At 38.5% G+C, this 23,976-nt stretch overlaps 2 protein-coding genes and 1 pseudogene across 3 annotated transcripts; 2 read left to right on the top strand and 1 right to left on the bottom strand.

Annotated features, from left to right (window-relative positions):
* Positions 1–1,652: 1,652 nt before the first annotated feature.
* On the bottom strand, positions 1,653–9,741 carry LOC137937064 (uncharacterized). Of its 2 annotated transcripts, none has more exons than XM_068782114.1 (6): positions 9,640–9,741; positions 9,067–9,454; positions 8,160–8,275; positions 3,833–4,076; positions 2,184–3,314; positions 1,653–2,072 (listed from the first exon to the last, which is right to left on the bottom strand). In XM_068782114.1, the coding sequence occupies exons 2-6, from the start codon at positions 9,445–9,447 to the stop codon at positions 1,830–1,832; spliced, it is 2,115 nt and encodes a 704-aa protein (XP_068638215.1). In that variant the 5' UTR covers positions 9,448–9,454; positions 9,640–9,741; the 3' UTR covers positions 1,653–1,829. The 2 variants fall into 2 exon arrangements, with proteins under 2 accessions (XP_068638215.1, XP_068638206.1); XM_068782105.1 differs by having other exon boundaries at positions 9,067–9,524.
* Positions 9,742–11,093: 1,352 nt separating this feature from the next.
* Positions 11,094–18,456, top strand: LOC137937054 (ATP-dependent zinc metalloprotease FTSH 7, chloroplastic-like). Its single transcript, XM_068782092.1, has 13 exons — positions 11,094–11,970; positions 12,846–12,911; positions 13,168–13,302; positions 13,403–13,468; positions 13,565–13,750; positions 14,320–14,406; positions 14,497–14,610; positions 14,704–14,828; positions 14,917–15,025; positions 15,139–15,264; positions 15,360–15,683; positions 15,772–15,895; positions 17,833–18,456. The coding sequence occupies exons 1-13, from the start codon at positions 11,107–11,109 to the stop codon at positions 17,955–17,957; spliced, it is 2,451 nt and encodes an 816-aa protein (XP_068638193.1). The 5' UTR covers positions 11,094–11,106; the 3' UTR covers positions 17,958–18,456.
* Positions 18,457–18,968: 512 nt separating this feature from the next.
* LOC137937076 (phosphomethylpyrimidine synthase, chloroplastic-like) lies at positions 18,969–23,425 on the top strand (annotated as a pseudogene).
* The last annotated feature ends 551 nt before the right edge of the window (positions 23,426–23,976 follow it).

The raw sequence follows: 23,976 nt of genomic DNA on the forward strand, positions 1-23,976 counted from the left end.
ACGTCCGGAGCACGGAAATTTCATCATCTTCACGCTGATCGTACGCTTATGGAAACATGTGGGAGAGATTCAAGGACGTGAGGTGCAGAAAGATCTTTCTTGTGGTTTATAAATTTCATATTATAAGTAAACGAGCAGATTAGAAATAGATGTGCGATATAACCTGTTCTGTTGGAAGAGTTAATCCAATCCTGTTAAATAAATACAAAAAAAACTTTTAAAAATGAAGAAATTTCTCGAAAGGATGCAAAATCTAATTATCTGTCGATGCTCCGAGCTTCAGATTATGTCAATGGTGTCGTCTCTCTGGTTCGTATGATCGGTTTTCATTCTAATATACAGAAGTCGACTCTTAAGATTCCAAGAATGAACGACAAAAAGGTAACTAATTTATGTTAACTTGTTCAGTTGAAAGCTGAAAAAGAGAAAACAGGGATGATTCAGTTCGTACCTTTCTGAGATTCTAAGAAGCTAGTTGACAGACAAAGTTTGTATTGTCTAAGATATTTTTCAGCTGATTGGGTTTCTTGAGCCACGTCTAGAAAAAAATGGGGCCGTCGTCGTCTGGTAATGAAGCTGTGAGCATGATTCCAATACAGAAAAAGTTGAAGAAATCGTGTTCATTGTGATAGGTACATGGACAGGATTCAAAATTTATTTTAACGTAGTCTGGGGTCGTTCATGTTCGGCTTTTTGTTTTTTTTTTTTATTGTTTGGAGCATATCTTGTTGTTTATCGACGTTTTTCTTGGCTCATATTAGCAGCTGTCCACATTTATCATAATTTAGATTCAGATATTGATGTTAAAGGTGAGGAACTCCCGAATCACGCAATGGACGATAACCACGTATTCGTTTATGAGATCAGACTCTTCGAATTCAGCAAGAAACATGTGAGAATGGACTCCGATCTCTGTAATTTCTGTACAGATAGGGCGGTTGGCAACTTCATCTTCCTGACTTAAATTTGCATGTTGAGATTGATGAATCTAACACCCACGGGTACCCCTCTCTTCTTAATGATGCTTGGGGTAAGGACAACGATGTTAGTGAAAATAGTTACGAGTCTTAATGCAGCTTGGGTAGGGGCAAGGATATATATATTTAGTCGGTAAATATGAAGAAAAAATATTAATTTATAAAATTGAGCAATGAGTCTCTTAATTACACTAAAATGAACAAGTATTTTAAATTATAATGAAATTTAATCTTAATATGACATCGGAATAAAATATTGAATTGGATGTGAGCCCAATTTATGCCGTGTTAAGAAATGGAGGGCTAGAATTAGGTTCAGATAGAAAGGCTACGGTGAATGGGTGAAGTCCAACCATTTATGATTGTAACCCTAGGGCAACTCTTTTGTTTTCTTTTGTGATGGAGACCAACGTTGTCTTTCTAGGAAATTTTGCTTTCTTTGTGATGGCAATCAAGATTGTACGTCTGAAAAAAACTATTGTAAGTTCAATTAAGAGTTGAAGAAACTCCTGACTTCTTTTAAGAGTTACAGGGAGGTTGAGTTGTTTACGGCTAGGGAGGGCTCAGTGACACTCACTTACATTTGGACTTGAATGTACCACACAATCTCTATAAGGCCTTTCGGGGTTGGGGGAGACTTCTAAGGAAATAAAGAATAGTTGCTTAGTTGTAGCTTCTTTAATGTTTGTCTCGGCAATTAGATAAAATTCATTGAGGGCAACTAGAAAAAAACATGCCATTGCTTTAACTACGGTTATTGAAGCCAACATTAGGCCGACCAATGTACATTTCCCTTGATGGAATTAAGCGCACGGGCTCCAGCTCTATACAAATTATTCAGTTCCTCACAAATCAGTCAGCAAGCTGCTCGCGATCTTCCAAGTAATCGCGGCCTCCAATATCCTCCAAAACACTCTCATCTTCGGCATTGCAGCTTCTTGTTCCATCACTCTTTTCGCAATCTTTCTTACCAGCTCCTGGGAGTGGGAAAATCCCAATGACAGACATACTGCTCGCAATTGCATCAACATCCCTCGTTCCACTATACAGCCCTCGACTTCCAGCACTGAAAAAAGTATCTATGGGTCGATTTCCCTGTTCAACAGTAAACGGGAGCAAACAGGCAACCGACGGTCAGTAAAGACCAAACTTCAACATCAAAGCATAAACCAGTATCATAAAGCGCACAAGCTTTTCAGTCCTTACCAGCATACATTCGATATTTTCATCCATCCCACTAAATACAGCTGGAAGCATCTCCATTAATGGAGGGTATGTTTGAGTTGAACTCATGAGCAGCCGAAGAGTGTCCCTGGCACCCTTCTCAACCACTGATTCTGTTTCAGGGATTAGAGGATGATTCACAAGGCTAGGTAGTAGTGGGGATATGGTCGTGGAAATAACAGGGCCAGCACTAACAAGATACCCTTGGCCAGATGAACAAACATCTACAACTGGTATATGAACTATGGGGTCAGATATGAATGGCGTGAAAGTCGGAAGCTGTTGTGAATTTGTGAGGGTCATGTATGGGGGAACAGGAAGCGGGAACCGGAACAATGGATCTGGTAGAAGAGTTTGTTCAGATATATCAGCAGGTGATTTCACTGGTGGAATAATAGAGCTTGAGGACCTAGTTGCAACAGATAGTAGAGTAGACAATGGTGGCAAAGAAAGAGAATCAGCCGAGACAGGCGGCAGATGAGGTGCCGTAACAGTATACTGCAAAGTAGATGTGCAGGGTGGACACCAACAGTAATAAGGAGAAAACAAAGAAGTGCAAGAAGCTGGCAACTGCGATGGAAGACAGAGAGGTAGCGGACCAATGGATGGGACACAAGATGGACCAATTGTTGATGACAAGGATATTGGCGTATCTCTATGCTCCTGACTTTGCTCATCTCCAGCTCGTCCTGGTGAAGACAGCTGGGTGACACACAAATTAGACATTGATGGAAGAGATGGGCCATCAGCAGGAGTTCTGAGCTTATCCCGGATCACACCTCTTGTCAAATGTGAATTTGTTGGAAAACCATCCTTGAAGGTGTTGGATCTTAGACTGAGACTACCCTGATAAAGAGAGGAATGTATCTTTGCCTGATGACTGGCAGCAGACTGATAGCCAATTGGTTTAGATGACGAAGAAAATGGAATCATGTTTGAATCAGATTCAGGAGGTTCAGATACAGTCACATGTAGAGATGTAGAATCTGATTGAGTAGTACTTCCTGAGCCAAAGAGATAAGCACAAAGATGTGCTGCAAAGCAATTCAGACGTAATTCAGAAATCCCAGTAAGCTGAGCCAGACTTGGCTTTGTCCTCAGCAAATCCTTCATCTGCATAATGAGGCAATCCATCAATTTAGTTGATACATATTTATACAGGTGTTTTCCAGCAATATCATAGAAGTAGCTTTTACAAAAAAAGTTCAAATATTTATACAGCTTAGGCTGGCAGCCTTTTTCAAAGGTCGAGGCCCAAAAAAAAGGTGTATAATGAGCAAATTCACAAGGGTAGCTACCAAGAAATCTTCTGGCCAAACCCCATGAAAAGGTTGGTCAGGCAGTATTATGATAATCATCACATAAAAAGACCTATACTGACACTAATCAAGCATACTACACAAAAGATCCTATATCATAATACAAAGATGGTATAGATGAAAACAAAGAAAAAAAAAAGGAAGGAAAAGGAAAGACAAAAACTACAAAACACTAGCGAATATCAGGCAAAGCACCTCTCATGATTTAATCTACTCTCAACTTCTAGCCTTGCTAAAATTAATTCTAGTATTAAATATCAACATCTAATTTCCTGCAGATACTCCACTTGCCGACTGTTAGTGAATTATTACCTTTCCCAGCAACTCATCTCCAAGGGGTTTAGACTTCTCTGCACACCAAAAATAAGAAACTTGGCCACTTGGGAGCTTTATAAGGAAAGAGCGACCAGAACTATCAGCAGATATCCCTTCAATTGAAACTTCCGAGCTCTCAATAGCACTGTTGAATACAGCCAACCTCTCATTGCTGCCATCATCCCCAGCGAATGAGATGAGCAAATCAGAAGAGGGCAAGAGTATAAGGTTTAGCTGTCCCCTGCATAAAAGAGAGAAATATGATCACTTGAGCACTTGAATAGCTCAATAAAATGAAGCACATAAAAGGATAGAGCTCAATTCTGTTCCTATAAATAAAGCAAGAAGTAACTGCATTCCATCATCATTGATGGAAACTATATATCCACAAGTACACTGAATTTTAACCACTTAGAGAGTCTCTAAATGCCATAATAGATCTATATACAACCTAATAGGTTTGCCGTGTTTTTGGATGACAAGACTAGAGGAGGGGTATATACAACCTAATAGGGATAAGCACATGCAAGCTGTTGAGGCCTCTCAACACATTGTGTAGTTCAGCCAAACGAATATGGAATATGTTACTGTGGCAAAAAAGAAAAGAGAAACAAAGGAAGAAAACATGAAAGAAAGAGAAAGAAGAAAAATGAGGAGGAGAAAAACACAAGTAAGAAACAAAGAGAGAATAAAAAAAACTTACTTTCTTCCATACAAATCAACACAACCTCTATGAATGTTCACTGTTCTAAATTTTAATTCCAGAAAGCTTACTTAAGTTTCAATCAACAATAAATAGACAATCAAAACTAAGGTAGTGGAATCATATATAGAAAAACGAAATTATCAAAAGCTAAAGTGTTTTCATAGACATAAATGAGCCCCTTGGACTACATTCATTGACATTAATTAACATTTGCAAAGTCTTACACTTTGTTCATTGGTGCTAGCGATAAGAATTTACACAAACTCATAATGAATATACACAACTGTTCACTAATATGTAACTTTTGTTTCTTTTCTAATATTACCATCTCATACTATAGTAACCAAGTTGTCACCAATATGAGAGAATATGCATTAAAATGTACTTTATGCAATTAAATAGTATTTTGTGGACTAAGTTTAAGAAAATAATAATAACAATAATTTGAGGGAGGACGGAATGGATTAAAGAAGGAAATAGGGGAGAGGGGGTGGCGCCGGGGCGTGGTTTTTTGTAGGTTGCTTCCAGGTAATTCTCCCTTAAATTTTGGGACCACTCTTTCTTGTATAACCTAATCCATCACCAGTCATAGGATGTACTTATTCATGGTTTGGACAGTTTGAATGACAAGTTCAAAGTTTTTTTCTAACAAGAATCACTACAATATTCTGTGACCTAAACAAGACTTAATTGAAACCCTAAATTCGGAATTTGTAAATAATAAGCCAGAAAATAAAATACTAGGTAGCAATACATACAAAAAATCTTTCATTTTTAGGGAAAAAAGGAAGATATTTGATCATTAAGAAAAGAGAGAACAAGAAGCTCCCTAAGGGTTAAGAAAGAGAAAGTAAGAAATTACATGTGCAAAAGAAAGAAATAGAGACCCTCAACTTCTGTTTTAAATTTTTTGACAATAACTCTTATTCAAAATAAAAGGCAAACTAATCCAGCTATATTTGAAGAATATCCCCAACAAGTTGTTGTTGAACCTACCACTCACTAGCATCTGATTAGCTTCATGGAGTATTCAGAGACAAAAATGTTTAGATCAATGTCCTATTTTAAATAATCATAAAACTTCAAAAGTTAGGACTCAAGAAAGACAAACATATTATAGAATCAAATAAAACACATTAATCTTCTATATTTTTTTTAAATCCACCACCTAAGATATTAATCTTCTCTTTTTTAAAGCCATTACCTAAGACAGAAACAATCTACACAAGCCCCCCTCTCCACCCCCCCAAAACAGAAAAAAGAAAGAAAAGGAAATATCTGTAAACGGATACTGCAAATCACCCCTCAAAGCTGCTAGAAAAAAAAAGTTCATACAGTGACTAACAAACACATAACTTCCTCAAAGATAGGCACAACAATACCAAACTACATAACAATTCAAAGAGTTATCAATCAAAACCAAGTTAATCCAGTGACAATGCAATACAACCTACTCTTCATGACAATGCAAGAGTTTACTTTTACATAATTATCTCATGTAAGAAAAACTGCAACAAAATAAGAAACTATGACCTACATAAAACAACGCAAGGGTTTCAGCTTACATGCACAGCTAAAGCACATTTAGTCACAAAATGTGTATAGTTCAATGAGCAATAGAAACAGACTATGCAGAAAAAATAAATTAACGATCTCAATGAAAACAAATAAAAAATAATGGAATATGAACATAACAGGTTTCCAGACTTAAATAAGATAGAATAACTCAGGTTTCTAAAACCTGCCACAAACCAGATCCCTTGTCACAGGCTATGGGCTTCATTAGGATAGTAGAAAAGGTTGACACACTCCACAAACAAGGGGATTGAAATAATTAAAAACTCCATATTTACAAGGCCATGAAACTACCTTCTTTCCCTCATATTTCAGAGATCATAACAGAACATGACACACGCCCACTTTACCTACAAATCAAAAGACAGCTTTATTTGGAGATATGAACTGAACAGTTTCACCATTAATAACCTGAAATATAGAATCCTGCCAATGTTTGACAAATATCTACAAATACACGATACATTTTCCAGCATTATTATGAAATAATAAGCTCGATATCTGTGACAGAGTTGTAATCAAATAAAGTCTCATCTGAATCAAAATAATGAAAATAAAAAATAGGCCATGGAACTAATAGCAAACACATCACAACAATGGATAACAGCATTATATCATGGCAAGAACATTGTAAGAAGAGAGAAAGGCCACAGATATTACAGAAATACAAGTTAATTAATTACACAGAGACCAATCAAACACTTCTCCTAGGTGAAGAAAATGATTTTATTTGTATCACTAAAAAGAGGGGTACATTGGCTCAAACGCTTGCTTAAAACAACTTCACATGTTCTATAACTTCAAATTAGCCGACCTAACACTTTAGAAGAAAACAAGCACCCGAAACTCAGAAGTGACAAATTCAGGACTTCCACCTTATCACAGCAATTTAGTTCATTGAAAACTGAAGAAATTTCTAGCATTGCTCTAAGATCATGAGCTCCATCAACAAAGAGGTCCAATTTGCTGCAGAAAATGATTGCTTCGGACCAACCACAGATGCCCATGGGACCATATGAATTAAGGCAGATGCCTGTCAATCATCTGTGCTACCAATGATTAACCCCGTTGCACTGGCACTGGCACCCTGTGAATGAGGCAGGTGACTCTCATAGGTCCAGAACACAGTTTGTTGCTCTATTCAGAGCAGCAGATCCAACCAACCCCCCCCCCCCCCCCCCCCCAACCACTCCCACCTAGAAATTCTGAAAATTAGCATATTCAGGAACTAAGATTCACTCTCTGACGCTAGGTTCTTCAACAACGAGATATATATACACTCAAGATAATGTAGGGGAAAACTATACACCCAACTAGATCATGGCAGGCTGGGTATAGGAACAAATTTTATGTATGATATTAAGGAATGAATTGAAAAGGACAGTGATCTATAACATCTTTTGTCAACGACTTCCTTTTGGTTCATTTCTATCTCTCTAATCAATATTCTTATGTTTAGAGTGGTCCATTATTTTTAGAGACAGAAAATATCATTACAGCAAGAAAATGAGGATAGACAAGTTAACAGCCAACACCAACTAAATGTGGCTCTAAAATATGAACTCAGATCATACTAAAATTTTCTTAATTCATGATGTTTAAATTGTATCTTTACTTAATCAAACTAATGGACCAAAGGATACTGTGTATTACTTTATCATTTATGACAAATAAAGAAAAAAGCCAGTGGTTTCTATTCATGCCTACTCATCCAAAGATTCCAGCTCCAGTAAGTTTATTGCTTTCTATTCAGTACTTGACTGTATATAATGGGACAAATATAAATCATAGCTCTTCTTCATTCATTTTGTAAGAAATTCAATAAAACAGGCCAACCTAATAAAATTGTAAAAAGGAAAGCTATAATATCTCATAAGTTGTAAAGGAAAGCTGTTCAAATATGAACCCCAACATGCATCAATTAGGCTTTAATCTGAAATAGAGAGTGCTATAAAATAGGTTAGTAGCAATTGCACAGTAGCAAAAAATGGAAATAACAGCATGTCGGATAACCATTAATTTGTGTCAAAAAAATTCATTTACCTAATTGCAGCAGGTGTCAAAAGATTCCCTTGCTTAATAACCTTCCCAACACGAATGGACACAAGAGGAACACATAAGCACCTCGCCAACATACCCACTTCTGCTGCTTCAAGGTGCTGTTACAAGTTTGGAATACAATATCAGACAATGCCCAACTCACCATATAATTACCAGAATAGGAACGAAAACAGAAAAAAAGACACGGAAAAAATCACAATAAAGAAACTTATAAGAGACAAGATTGAGAAATGCCAAGGAAACATTTGAAGAGTTAGATACATGAAGTGGCAAAAACAGGCCCACGTAAAAAATGTAAAAAAGGAAAAGAATCAAAATTATACAAGTTCAATAACAACTAATTCACTGAAACAGCTGACAATAAATTCTTAGAGCGAATTATTATTCGAAAAAATTGCAATAACCAATTAGTAATAACATATTTATCTAGTTAAATCAGTTTTTAAAAGAAGTCAAGAACAACATTTTTTTTTCTACCAGAACTGAACTTTTTTCACTGAACACTAACTTTGCCATTTTTAAATTCTATTTACAAAATATATAAGAAAACTGGTATTTTTCGAATACTGAGGCTCTGACTGAAATTTATTACAAAACTCCTACATTTCGAAGGTCTTCATGCTCTGAATTTTCCAGAAAAACAATTTTCCGGTAATTATCGGCTAGAAAAGGAGCATAACTCTCAGTTACAGATCCAACTTTACTGAATTATAACAGCATAAAGCAAAGAGAGTTTCAGATAAGACCGTCAGGAAATGTGATCCATCTCTAGCGCACTGTTAAGCAATTTCAAATAATTCGTGTTTTGCACACGTTGGATCGGGAGACGGTCGTAAGTATGGGGGGAAAGGTCGATAACTTAATTAAAAACGTTCGTACAACCACAGACCTGATTTAAGTGAGCCACAAGCCGATCCTCTGCAACTCCATTTGAAACGTTAAGCTTGAGCAGAGGCTTTAACCTCTCATCGGCTCGGCAAGCCCCAATAATCTGTAAATCCAGTGCCTGAAGCCACTGCAAAATGCTATTCTCCCGATCGTTCTCCTGAAGCACCAGATCTCCCTCTCCATCGCCTGTGAAAATACTTCTCAACCTCTCACCAGCAGAGTCTCTTCTGCCCCCCTGGCCAACATCCGCAGCCTCAGAACATCGTACGTCCATTTCGTTTAAATTAGTTTCATTCATACTATTTTCCAGATCATGATTTTCGAGGTCTGAACCCTCGCTGTCGATGTCAGCAACGGAATCCTCTTTCTTCTTATTAAACATCTCCGATCTGTAAAACGATCCCCACCACACCGAGTATTTCACTTCCGATTAACAAATCCTAGACTCCAAACCGCAAACTGTATAAAAAAAAAAAAAGACGTCTCGAAATCGAGCCAGAAATCAACGAGAAGCCTTAAAAACCTCGAGAAAATAACCAGTAAACTCCAAGTGTAAATTGAATCTTATACGCACATGAGTTATGCGCAAGAATCTGAAGAAAACGAGGCTACAACGAAGCTTTATCGGACGAAAGGGAAGAGACCACCACCACCGACGCAGGAAGGATTTTTGGGCCTCTTACGTCGCTTAAAATGATGCACTCTCTTAGGCGGCCGTAGGTATATATAGAAAGTGACCGGACCCCAAGTTAGTTTCTGAAATCCCGCTTTATGGTGTTTCGGGTCCTTGAAAGAGTGTGGGACCCAACGGTGGTCCATGCAATTTTGGTTCCAGCAGGGCGCGTTGACCCCACAAGCTCGCCGACCTTGAACCTTTCGAGTTTGGAAGACACAACGTCGTTTTCAACAAATCCCGGTAACGAGTTCATGCAATTTTACGTTGTCCAATTAAAATGAACGTAAGCGTGCCTTTTAAATGTTCCATTTAATATGGTCATGTGACTTAGCTTGGTTGAATCTAAGTAAATTAGGTTTAATCGTTCATTAATCAAATATAATGGCATCATGATGTCACACTATTTTTAAAATAAAAATTATCAAGGGACTCCCTCCAACATAATGAGAAGAAGAAGGGCAACCCTCTAGTTTGTACCTAACATAATGAGGCCATCTTGGTCCTAACCATCACAATTGGAAGGGCCTCGACTCCTATCAAGATGAGTCCATCTTGGTCTTATCCATCACAATTGGAAGGGCCTCGACTCCTATCAGAATGAGGTCATCTTGGTCCTAACCATCACAATTGGAAGGGCCTCGACTCCTATCAGAATGAGTCCTTCTTGGTCCTAGCCATCACAATTGGACTCCTATCAGAATGAGTCCTTCTTCGTCCTAGCCATCACAATTGGAAGGGCCTCGACTCCTATCAGAATGAGTCCTTCTTGGTCCTAGCCATCACAATTGGAAGGGACTCGACTCCTATCAGAATGAGGCCATCTTGCTCCTAACCATCACAATTGGAAGGGCCTCACTCCTCTTTGTACTTCACTTAAAAAATGAGCCATGAAATTAGAAAAATAATTAAACAAGAAATATAATCCATTTACCTAAGACGAGTAAGTTAAGCTCAAATTAGTAATTATGGTTTTTATCTCAAAATTAAATATATAATTATTCTCAACCAAGAGAAGTGAGTTCAACTCCAACAATTGCCAACCGGCCTAGATTTGCTGGACCGGGTGATCCAGAAACCTCTCCTCAGCTGATGCATTCGAAGCCATATGTCCTCCCAAATAAAATATTCGTTTCATGATTATTCTAGGGCAAATAATTAAGTAAAAGCGAAACTCCAACGCTTCTGTGCCCCCGACCGCCAAATCTAACGGTCAACATTTGGATTCCATTTATCCGGTGAATCCAAACCGTAATTTTCGTTCATCAACCTTCTCTTATCCGTTTTTTGCCTCCGTCTGAAAACCAGTCGCTTCATCGGGAAACGATCATTTTATGCTTCTCGAAACTCAGACATCAGATTCGGAAAATGTCGACGATCGAATGCTCGACACCCGTCGCTTCCAGACGAACTTACTGTAATCCAAATCGCAGTTCCAACGAGTTCGGGAGATTTAATCTTTGTCACTCTCGATCGAAGCTCGTGCTTTTGAACTTATCTCATATCAGTCGGAATTCAGCTACGTTTGTTCCTGTATCTATCTATAATCAAGTTAGGGTTTCTCAAATTTTGACGATTGATATATCGCGAAGAGGGGGGTTTCTGAAATACCAGCAATGGAGAGAATGGAAAATTCATGCCAACGGCTCCTGCGAGCACGATACGAATTCGAACGAGAAAAGCGATGGAAATACCAAAGACAAGAAAACGACTGTTAATAAGCCTTCAGCCAATTCGCCGAATCGTCGCAAAGGCAACGGTTGGTGGAAAGGACGCAAATTTGAGTGGCAGCCGATAATTCAAGCGCAAGAAATTGGGCTCTTGCTTCTTCAGTTGGGTATTGTAATGTTTGCCATGCGGCTGCTTCGGCCTGGAGTTCCTCTCCCGGGCTCTGAGCCGCGGATTCCTACGGTATATGTTAGCGTCCCTTATAGTGATTTTTTGAGTAAAATAAATAATAATCAAGTTCAGAAAGTAGAGGTAGATGGGATTCACGTCATGTTTAGGCTGAGGTCAGAGGCAGCAGGAGCATTTGAGACTGAAGCAAATGGTAGTGGGAGTAAATTACAAGAGGCAGAGAGCTTGATTAGGAGCGTGAGTCCGACGAAGAGGATTGTGTATACAACTACTCGGCCCAGTGATATAAAGGCACCCTATGAGAAGATGCTGGAGAATGAAGTAGAATTTGGTTCACCAGATAAACGATCCGGAGGATTTTTGAACTCTGCGTTAGTAAGCATTTGTCTTTATTTCTTACTTTGTGGCAACAAAAATTAACCGTTTCGAGCTTACAGGACAAACCCATCATTTCATAGGTAAATTTTCTAGAAAATGGTATTTCTTCTACTAGACTTTTGTGAATAGAGACTTCTTAACCTGGGTGCTTTGCTTTTTGACTAACTACTTGAAACTGCGGATTGTTACTAACGTGGACATGCATATTTTGGTGATGGTGGCAGCAGACTGTAAATCTAGTTCTTAAATATTTTTAAGTATCCAGTTCTTAACGGAGCAAACCAAAGAAGTCGTTTCTTCATCAAGACTGTCCTTACTGCACAATGAGTCTCATCTTGCCTGTCATTTCTAAAAATTATTTGAAATATTAGAAAAAAAGAAGAAGAAGTTTTTGCTGTCATTCCTAAAAATTTCACATGGTGTACATTCCAATTAATGAGTTGGGCGTATGTTTTACGTGGTTGACACTTTTCTGATGAGGAATGCTTTATGTGTTGCTAAATTCTAGTTTAATTTGACTGAAATAACATTATAAATTTTAGCTGTAGTCCTCTCATAGTTGGATCCCTTTCTAAGGTACTACCTGGTTAGTTGTTAGCAATTGTTTATTTTTACTTTGTTTTTTTCTGGCTGCAGAAGATGGTAGTTGTTTACCTTCCCTTTTGGCATTAAGTTTGCAGATTTCTCATTGTTTTCCAAAACTCGTGGTACTTTAAGCTGGACTTTTCCATAGCATTGTTGTTTTTACCTTACCTAACTACATGGTGGTGTGATGTGAGTGATTTTTCAAACTTCAAATAACTGAAGTTTATTTCTGTTAATGATCAAATTTCCTTGGCTAATACTTGTCTTGCTTTCCTTTTCCATCACAGATTGCCCTTTTTTACATTGCTTTACTTGTTGGCCTTCTCCATCGTTTCCCTGTAAGCTTCTCCCAGGTATCATATTTCTGGAAATTAGCACCTCATAGGCGACTATGTGGGCTATTTATTAGCTTTTCATGAACTACTATATAGGCTTTTAATTGCATTTTTGCTTACCCAAGTATCATATTACTGGAAATTAGCATCTGATAGGCCACCATGTAGGCTTTTAATTAGCATTTCATAAATTTCTATTTAGGCTTTTAGTAGCATTTTCCTTTGATATATTTTGGTTAGTTCTTGAACTAAATAAGAATATATTTTGTTCCAGAATGCGGCTGGGCAGTTGAGAAACAGGAAGACTGGTGGTCCTGGGGCAGCAAAAGTATCAGAACATGGTGAAGTGATCACTTTTGCTGATGTTGCAGGTGTTGATGAAGCCAAGGAAGAATTGGAAGAAATTGTTGTATGATAAATGTCAACCATTATCTGTTTGTTTAACACTTTGATTATTTTTCTCAAGATAAAAGAAAAATAAAAGAGTCTTTAAACTAATTTTCTATCAGGAATTTTTAAGAAATCCAGACAGATATATACGACTTGGTGCACGGCCTCCTAGAGGGGTACTCCTGGTGAGCCTTTAATTGAAAAAGATGGAACCTTCCACATAATGCTTTAACATCAAAGAAAAAGACTTGTGGTTTTTTAATGATTTATTGACATTACAGGTGGGTCTTCCTGGGACAGGTAAGACACTTCTGGCAAAAGCTGTGGCTGGGGAGGCTGAAGTTCCATTTATAAGCTGTTCAGCTAGTGAATTTGTAGAATTATATGTCGGCATGGGAGCTTCTCGTGTGAGGGATCTTTTTGCAAGGGCAAAGAAGGAGGCTCCTTCAATTATTTTCATTGATGAGGTGGAAACTACAGGAATTTCTTGTTTAGTTTTGTACTTGTTCAACTTTATCCTCATCTCTGCCTTGTTTAAGGATTTGGATATGTGTATGTGTATATGTATATATATATATATATATGTATATAATGTTTTCTTCTATTCCGTTATATCTCTCATTATCATCATTGTTAAGTCAGCATCTTCAAGTCCTTCTCCACTTCCAAATTCCATCCGTGTTGTGTTTGGTCTTTTTCTACATACTGCAGGTTCATCAGCCAAAATGGAGAGCCCTCTGCTCAAAGTTGCACTGGGTAGTCTATATATACCCCCAGTAGACTATCTCTGATGAATCTCTTTAATATTTTTTTCCTATGTATTGGTGCTATGTCTTACTGTTGCCATAATCATTTCATTTCTGATTTCGTCGTTCCTCAATCTCTGAGATATCCATCTGAGCATGTCCTATATAATTGCTGAAATTACCTCCAAATTAGGCATCGTCGTTCATTAATGATGAAAGAAACATGGAAACATATTAGACTACTGCAAATTAGTCAGGGCTGAAATCCTTTCTGGATTCTATACTTTCAGATAGATGCTGTAGCCAAGAGCCGTGATGGTAGGTTTCGAGTTGTCAGTAATGATGAGAGGGAGCAGACGCTAAATCAGTTGCTCACTGTAAGATGTCATGGAAGTTGAAACTTTCACTATGTTCCAGGGCAACACATGTTATTGAAGTTTTATACTTTCATGGGTGTTTTGCTTCAGGAGATGGATGGATTTGACAGCAATTCTGCTGTGATTGTCCTTGGAGCAACTAATCGCTCTGATGTCCTGGATCATGCGCTACGCCGTCCTGGAAGATTTGATCGTGTTGTTATGGTTTGTGTTTCTTCACACTAGGCATGAAAATGATTTGGTTTCTTTTAAGTGATTTTTTTTGTGAAATGGTTGTTGGTTTGTTTGTTTTCACAGGTGGAGACCCCTGATAGACTTGGAAGAGAAGCTATTCTGAAAGTTCATGTTTCCAAAAAGGAACTTCCTCTAGGGGAAGATGTTGATCTTTGTGAAATTGCATCAATGACAACTGGTTGCACAGGGTACCTATCTTCTTAATTTAATTTATGGTGCATAATATCTCAGTTTTTCTTTTAATTCCATTGACCTGTGAATTTGGACCTTGTGCAGGGCAGACCTAGCAAACCTGGTAAATGAAGCTGCATTATTGGCTGGTAGGGTAAACAAAACTGTTGTGGAGAAGATTGATTTCGTTCAAGCAGTAGAACGCTCCATAGCTGTATGTGTCGTTCCAATGTTTCGTAATTAACTATGTTGCTTTAAGTGAACTGGATCCATTCATTGTCAACTTGTTTTTGTTACAGTTGATTGAAAGGCCATTTAATCTTTCAGGGTATAGAGAAAAAGCATGCAAAATTGCAAGGGAGTGAGAAGGCTGTTGTTGCAAGACATGAAGCTGGTCATGCAGTTGTGGGGACTGCTGTTGCAAATCTGCTTCCTGGACAACCGCGTGTTGAGGTAATTTGAAGAATTTTGTCACGGTTTACAGTAAAGGTGACTAGTCCACTGATTAAATCTGATAAAGAAATGCTTCAATGTTCTCAACTGTTCAGAAATTGAGCATTTTGCCTAGATCAGGAGGGGCTTTGGGTTTCACGTACATTCCTCCTACATCCGAGGACAGATATCTGCTCTTTATTGATGAATTAAGAGGCCGCTTAGTCACACTACTAGGCGGGCGAGCTGCAGAAGAAGTTGTTTATTCAGGCCGTGTATCCACAGGTGCACTTGATGACATAAGACGTGCAACAGATATGGCTTATAAAGCTGTTGCTGAGTATGGTCTTAATCAGACAATTGGTCCAATCTCCATGACAGCATTATCAGGGGGTGGGCTTGATGAATCTGGAGGGGGCTTACCATGGGGAAGGGATCAGGTTTTCTCTTTTTTCCCCTCTTAAACACCTTCTTCTAGTTATCTATCTATTTATGCTATAAAGATTGATGTGAGGTCCATGGTGGCAGGGACATCTGGTGGATCTTGTGCAAAGAGAGGTAAAAGCACTTCTACAGTCTGCACTTGAAGTGGCACTATCTGTTGTGCGTGCTAATCCTACAGTTTTGGAGGGGCTTGGAGCTCATTTGGAAGGTAAACTGTCTGTAGTTAGTGAAAAGAAAAGTGTTTTTTTTCTACATTTGCTCTTGCCTTATTTATGAAAACTGATAAAATGACTTATGATGCTGAACATCAGTGCTGGTACGTATTGTCAGTTGATCAGATTCAATATAAAAGGTTTTTGTCATAATACCTAATAAAAAATTCTTTATTAGCTATTACATGATAGTTAAACATATTTGTCAAGTTAGCCAGTTCAACAAGTGGTTAAAAGTTTGACACTAAGTTGGCATAGCCAAATTGAAAGATTAGCAAGAGAATGCCAAATATGTATGACAAATTTGTGGATCTACAAGTGATGGGATCCACTTAACAAAAAGAGTTTTATTTGTGGCAAACGGCAGGAGGTTACTGGAGGAGGCCTCCCTACCACCTTTTTTCCTCCTCCTTTCTTGGATCAGAGTGGGAGGTCTTCCATCTGTGTGATGGAGATTGGCTGGGGGGAGGCACCCCCTCTTCCCACTACCTTTCCAGTGCCAGAGGTGGAAAAGGAAGCACAAAAGGTTCTGTCAATATCAATCCTGATTCTACTACGAGTTCACTTTCCTTGATTCTTGCAAGCAGATGGTCAGCGTAGGATTTTATGCCCGCTGCCTTTGATCCCTTCAGTATTCGTCTGTGTTCAGCTTCAGTCCTGTGTGGCCATCATTGGATTTTGTAAAATTTCTTTCTCAAAATAACAAGCAAAAGCAAACAGTTTTTATCTTTCTCCGTTCCCTTTCTATGTTTGCTTATTACTTTGTTATTTGTCAAGAAGTTTTTCAACTCTTCACCAAATCATCTTGGTCTTTTTGTCTCCATCCCCTACTTCCCCACTTCAGTTTGCAGTGATTGGTTGTGTGAAGAAAAATGAGGAATTGCATTCCCATCTTCCACCAGAAACTTGGTGCACTGCCACAGTTCCTATCACAGCATCCAATTCACATATTTGACTTTTTTTTATCATAACTCACAAGCCACTGGATCAGTCCCTGCAGCCAACATTTACATGCACAACTCGTTGATCTTAACCATCAAGCCACTGGATCAATCCCTGTAGCGAACTTCTGGGCAAAACTGATGATTACCACAATTCACTCTGGATCAGAGAGGGAGTGGGAGGAGGGGCCTCCATCCCACCCTAATTCTGTCTTTGCGACGGAATGAGGGAGGTACCTCCCCCGGTCCCTTTTGTTGAAGAGCAAATATGGACAAATCTTACATGACTCTCACAATAAGAAGTCTTATCGAGCCAAAATTATTATGAAAGCAGGTCTCACAAAAGAGTTTTAGTTTAAAGGTGTTTTAGTTATGTTAGTCTTCTATTTATGTTGAGTTATTTAATTATGTTAGAACTTATCTTTAAGTGTTAGAGTTTGGGTATAATTGGGACAAGGGTAGTTTTAATTGTAATTGGACTCTACTACTTTCCTTTATTATAAATAGGGGTTCATGTACTCTGATTACATCAAGTCAATGAAGTATTTATCTTTTCCATAAATTCAACACCTTCCCTTCTGGTGGCTGTAGGAAAGGGTTTCCTCCTTCTCCGAGCTGTTTTTGCCACCTGTAGAGCTCTTTTTTTTTTTTTTAAGTGGGTCCTGCCACCTGTGTACTCACAAGTTTTCTGATGCTTACTTGACACACTCTTAATTATGTGTCATTGACCATGTGATCCTAGTGTCTAATCTTTGACCATGAGTTGAATTGGCTATTTTGACAAATATATTTAATATTGTGATTTATTTAATAAAAAAATTGATTGGGCAACTCAAATAACAAAAACCTTTTTAATCTAATAACTGCAACTTTGTAGAAATAGTGAAGTTCTCCTAGTTCACACTGTACATTTTTCCTGTCTCAAGTCTTCATTCTCCCTTAATGTTTATGAAATACAAATTGTTTTTGCTTTGATTGCACCTCTTTTACAGGTAAGGAGAAGGTGGAGGGCGAGGAGTTACAGGAATGGTTGAAGTTGGTTGTGGCTCCAGCAGAACTTACTCTTTTTGTGAAAGGGAAGGACGAAAACCTACTACCACTGCAAACAACCTCTTGATACCTACTACAAAGTCAAATTTTAGTTTGAAAAAGATAATCGTTTTGCAAATCACAGAAGGTTCTTTTGCAAGGCTAACATAACCATTGTAAATTTCATGCACTGACTACATTTCCTTTCTGGAGTACGACGAACATCATCTGTCGATACTTTGGTTTCTGTTTCTCTGAGCACTCATGGTCAGTAATTCAGGATCCTGACAGAAGAATAGGCACGGCGAGAGGATAACTTGAAGAGTGGTACCTCCCAGCCCCAAATCTGTTGAGTTGTTCTACAAGGAGTGCAGTTCTGTCTTGCATGTGTTGTACATGGGTCTTATATAGCAACCATTCTGTATTCATTGTATATTGCTATTATTAATAAGTGAACTTTTGATCAATCTAACAGATATAACAGTCCCAAGTATTTAGAATCTCATGTTCTAGATTTTAAAGATCCAAACATGCCTGTCTTGGTACATTTGTCAAACTGTATCTATGTGCATTAACAAATCTATTAGAATCTCTAAATCTATGCATTTTATATTTTGATCCTGATCTAATTCCAGTTTCTGAACGTACAGAGTGCAGATACAAATGGAGGGTTCTCCGATTTGATACTTAAAATCCCCAAAATTGCAGGTTTTAGCTACATATTGGCATCATTTGACTGGTGATTCGGCTCTCCAAGTGAGCAGAGGGCTTCAGGGCCGTATAACGCTGTCCATGCATTTCTCTATCTCTACTATATGGTGTTTGTACGCCATCCGAGTCGGGGAGAATTCGCCAATTTATAGAAGAGTTCGAGTTTTACTCCCCTAACCTGGCTCGATTGACTCGGGAGTCAACGAGTTCAAAAACCTGCCGTAATAACAAAGACGAAAATTTTCCTAGGTTCGACATCATGTGGGCCCTCGAGTCCAAAAGTTTATGCAATAGATGTGGGCCCGCCACGTCGAATTACGCTTTTGAGAGCTATTCGTGACACTGCCTCTATGCTCTCCCATCCCCGTGCTGTAAATGTTCGGCGTCTCCTCATGCCTTTACAGCAGTCGCTACCTTCTCTGCGAGTCAAAAGATCAGATTCACATAGAGCAGTAAGCTCGAACCTTGCCATTACGAGGGTTGCAGTTTTTATCCTCTGCGTTGCTAGAGGATAATCTTTGTTTTTGTCCTTATTTTGTTGTTTTTTGCGGTTCATTTCTCTTTCTTACTGATTATGCTTTGCATTAGAATTCTGAGGAATAGTTTGAATTCATTACAAGGAGCATGGCATCTCATTTCATCTGTAGCTTTTGAATTCTTAACCGCGTACGGCTTTTGTATATGAGGAAGGAATTGAACTGTTACGTGTGCTTGGGAAACTGTACCGCTTTGTGATCTTGTCTCGGTATTATTTGCGATTATCGTACTTTTATATGTCTTTGTCTTAGGTAAAGTGTGGGATTGGAGGGAATATATAGGAAGAAGTAACTTGAATATACCACATTTTGTGCCTCTACTGATAAAAGTTTTAAGTAGGCTTTGTGTTCCCACAACGTATGTTGATTGGTCTTTGATTGTGGTGGAACTTGCTTTGACTTGGACGTTTAGGCTTGATGATTGACCTGATTGGTATCATTTATGATTACGATCGTGCATGCACCATCACACAGTCACCAAAAACATGTATATATTGACTTAATTTTGAAGGATATTAAATCATCAAAGTATTGGTTTATTGGAAGCAGGGCTATGCTGCATAATTGATTTGTTTAGCCTATTATTGGTTTGGTATACAAAGTTAACTTTTGCTGATCAATCCAAAGGATGAAAAAGAAAAATGGATACAGGCACCTAATATACTATCTTACTCATTATTCTGTGTTGTGTTCCTTCTTCTCAACGAGTGGGAGAAAATATTGTTATGTGTAATGAAAAAAAGAGAGGGGACGTTCGTCTCAATTTCAGTTTCTGGTAGACAAGCAAATGTGGTTGGAGCCTATTAATTCTCTCAAAACTGGGTCCAATTTTTAACCTGCTTTTTCACAGTCAGTCTATTATCAGAATTCCTTAAAACAAAGCTTGTTCTTTTGAATCATGTTTCACTTGTCAAAACATTATTGTTGCAGTATTCCACATTTTAAATTTCTAATCATTTTTTTTTTTTTTGGCAGAAATGGCATCTTTACATGCAGCCTTGACTTGTGGTGCATATAGGAAAAGCAGCCCCTGTCCTTCTACCAAGTTTCTTAAAACTTCCTTTTTGCCTGGATTTGAAGTGGTGGGTTGTGTTCCAAATCTGTTTGAAAAGGAAGGAGGACCTACTTCTCTGATTCCTACAGCCACTTTAACCTTTGATCCTGCTACGACAAATCCAGAGAAAAACAAACAGAGGAAACACACTGTAGATCCTGCTTGCCCCAGATTTTCTTCCCCTCCCATCATTTGAACAGTGTTTCCCAAAGAGCACAAAGGAATACAGGTATTTGTTATTCCCTCCATTTTATCTTCCTTTGTGTCTTGTCATCTTTTCCTTGCAAAGTTACTAAACTTTTCAATATAATACTGGGCAGTTATCATAATGCTCTTGTTCCGCTTTGTAGGGAAATTGTTCACGAGCAATCTGGTCATGTCCTTAAGGTCCCATTTCGCCGTGTCCACCTTACTGAAGAGGGTCAATACTTTGACAATTATGACACCAGTGGCCCACAAAACATTAGTCCACGTGTTGGCAAGATTTCCTTAAACCAAAATTTCTTTTTAAATTTTTATTGTGCTGAGATCATCAAGTTTAACTGAGTTTCATATTCCAAAATTTCTATACTTTTCATCTGTCTAAATACCCCTCCATCCCTCTTATTATGGAATCTGGTATTTCATACTGATCGGACAGATAATCTTCCAGCTTCCTCTCCCCCCAACAGCTTCAGGGATGGTAAGAATGTGGCTTGGGAGTTGGTGTTAAGTGGTCCTTTGGCATATGGACCATATATGGCTTTTATCTGTTGTGTTTATCACCTTTCTGTTCATTTTACTTTAAAGTGTTGCCCTTTTTTCCATTGCATGTCATTTAGCATAATTAATTTAATATATTTTGTGATTAACAGGTCTTCCAAAGATACGAAAAGACTGGGTAGATAGGCGGGAGAAGTTGGGTGGACCACGATACACACAAATGTTCTATTCTAAGCAGGGCATAATCACTGAAGAAATGTTGTTCTGTGCCACCAGGGAGAAGCTTGACCCTGAATTTCTACGCTCAGAAGTTCCACGTGGCCGGGCCATTATCCCATCCAACAAAAAGCATTTGGAGTCAGAACCCATGGTAGTTGGCAGAAACTTCTTGGTTAAAGTGAATGCAAATATTGGTAACTCAGCTGTGATAAGTTCCATTGAGGAAGAGGTACACGAACTGCAGTGGGCCTCTATGTGGGGGGCTGACACAGCAATGGACCTCTCAACTGGTCGACATATTCATGAGACACAGGAGTGGATTCTCCGTAATTCTGCTGTACCTGTTGGGACTGTACCTATTTATCAGGCGCTTGAGAAAGTGAATGGAATAGCAGAGAATCTCAGCTGGGATGTTTTTAGGGAAACATTGATTGAACAAGCTGAGGAAGGTGTGGACTATTTCACCATTCATACTGGGGTTTTGCTTCGGTATATTCCCTTAACTGCAAAATGCATGACTGGAATTGTATCTCGTGGTGGGTCAATTCATGCTAAATGGTGCTTGGCTTATCACAAAGAAAACTTTGCTTATGAGCATTGGGATGACATACTTGACATTTGCAATCAATATGATGGGGCACTATCAATCGATGATGGCCTTAGGCCGGGTTCAATTTATGATGCTAATGACACTGCACAGTTTGCAGAGCTTTTGACGCAAGGAGAGCTGACATGGGAAAAGGATGTGCAGGTTAAAAAAAATTTCATAGTATTTTATGTTTTTTATAGTTCAACTTCTTTCTAAAATAGTAAGTCATTTACTTCCTCTTGTTGACATTGATTTTTTCACATCCATATATACATATAGATATATATATATATATATTTGTATATGTATATGTCCGTAAGCTTGAGTGTGTGTATATATATGCGTGATCTAGTAGTATATTTCTGGCTTTCTATCTATCTGTCTTTGATGGCTTCTTCCTTTGAAGTTACCAAGCATTTTTTTGTACTACATAATCAAGGTTGGATTGTGCAAAGAGGTGGAATGAATTAGTTCACCTATTAGAGTATTTTGCTATTTTCTGTCACTTAACGATCAAGATCAAGAGGCAAGACAGTTTTCAATGGCGCCACTTTGCAATAGTTTATTTTATGTATATCCATCCCTTAACTATTTGTGAGTATATATGAGTAGATATGTATCTATATAGCGTCTTTTAAGAGAAATTAGATGTTGATGTCCTTTTGAATTTGAAGTTTTCCTTCTCTTGTTGAGTACTGTTGATTTTAATGTTTAACAACAATTGGAAGACTAGAAATAGCATCCTCTTAAACTCATGTATTTCCTGTTTTACCTTTTCGTCCCCCTCTGTCAGAGAAGTGAACTGATAACATATTTTTGCATTTCTCTGAAAAGTGATTGGAGGTTTTCTTTAGTGCATGATGTATATTAAGATTGCAGACCTCCTCTGGTTTAAGATCCTAGCCTTCTGATAATGACTTCTCATGCTTATCCTAGGTTATGAATGAAGGACCTGGCCATATTCCTATGCACAAAATTTCTGAAAATATGGCAAAACAGTTGGAGTGGTGTCATGAGGCTCCTTTCTACACTCTTGGCCCGTTGACTACTGATATCGCTCCAGGATATGATCATATTACTGCAGCAATCGGTGCTGCTAATATTGGTGCCCTTGGTACTGCACTTCTATGCTATGTAACACCTAAAGAGCACCTAGGGCTGCCCAATAGGGACGATGTGAAGGCAGGTGTTATAGCTTATAAGATAGCTGCCCATGCAGCAGATTTAGCAAAGAAACACCCACACGCCCAAGCCTGGGATGATGCTCTAAGCAAGGCAAGGTTTGAATTCCGATGAATGGTCGGGTTTGCTTTGTCTCTTGACCCAAAGAATGCCATGTCATTCCATGATGAAACCCTACCATCAGAGGGGGCTACGGTGGCACACTGCTGTTCTATGTGTGGGCCCAAGTTCTGTTCCATGAAAATTACAGAGGATGTTCGGAAGTATGCTGAGGAGCATGGTTATGGGAATTTGGACGAAGCTATGCAGCAAGGGATGGATGCCATGAGTGCTGAATTTTTAGCTGCCAAGAAGACTGTTAGCGGGGAACAGCATGGTGAAGTTGGGGGAGAGATTTACTTGCCTGAAAATTATTATACTGACAAAATGGAGAGATGAAGGTCAGTGGGCTCTTCTCTGTGGTCTTCTCTTTTTCAGGTTGCTTTTTGAATCTACTTTTGCCTACTGCAATTCCATTAAACTCTTTCATGCATCTGCAGCAATAAATATATTGTCTTTGGAAAGGGCTGTGAATAGTGTTAGAAGCTAAGTTCAGGAGGATTGATTTCTCTACAGCTTTCTAAACTCTGAATTTATTTTCCAGTGAATAGTATTTGCATAATTGAAAATGCAAGCTTGGCACCTGCACCTTGTCTTGAGGATTAGGTGAATTAAGTAGTTATTTACAATAACTTAGCTTTGCTTTGTTTGACTTGTTCTAGAATCTTTTTCATGAATAAAATCATCAGAGATGGTTTTCAATCTGTTTCCTCAAAAAAATTTGTTGTTCTTTTTATCTTTTTTGTCTTCTGTTATTGACACTGCACCAGGGGTGCCTGTATCTGCTGAGATTCAGGTCATCTGATCTTGGATCTCTGATACTGGCTGAGAGAGTCCCTTAGAACCTGATCAGGATAATACCTGCGTAGGGAGTGTGCATTTCTTTCGTTTTTTTACTTGGACAGGGCAAGACAATCCATTTGCGATATTGTGGCATCCGCCATTGGCTAGTTCACTGTGTGGCACGGAGTAACTAGAAACTAGTGATTCTTTCTCTCTTAAAATAAATAGCTTT

Source organism: Aristolochia californica, unplaced genomic scaffold (genome assembly GCF_029961685.1).
Source record: "Aristolochia californica isolate CCGP_79_NKW_82.1479 unplaced genomic scaffold, dmAriCali1.0.hap1 SCAF_10, whole genome shotgun sequence".
NCBI lineage: Eukaryota > Viridiplantae > Streptophyta > Magnoliopsida > Piperales > Aristolochiaceae > Aristolochia > Aristolochia californica.

Bases quoted from the DNA above. Each gene is read 5' to 3' on its own strand.
- LOC137937064 (XM_068782114.1), bottom strand. From the start codon at position 9,447: ATGTTTAATAAGAAGAAAGAGGATTCCGTTGCTGACATCGACAGCGAG. The intron at 3,315-3,832 runs GTAATAATTCAC...CTCATTATGCAG, and splicing joins GAGATGAGTTGCTGGGAAAG to ATGAAGGATTTGCTGAGGAC. The intron at 2,073-2,183 runs GTAAGGACTGAA...ACTGTTGAACAG, and splicing joins AAAATATCGAATGTATGCTG to GGAAATCGACCCATAGATAC.
- LOC137937054 (XM_068782092.1), top strand. From the start codon at position 11,107: ATGTCGACGATCGAATGCTCGACACCCGTCGCTTCCAGACGAACTTAC. The intron at 14,611-14,703 runs GTTTGTGTTTCT...TTGTTTTCACAG, and splicing joins GATTTGATCGTGTTGTTATG to GTGGAGACCCCTGATAGACT. The intron at 15,684-15,771 runs GTTTTCTCTTTT...CCATGGTGGCAG, and splicing joins TACCATGGGGAAGGGATCAG to GGACATCTGGTGGATCTTGT.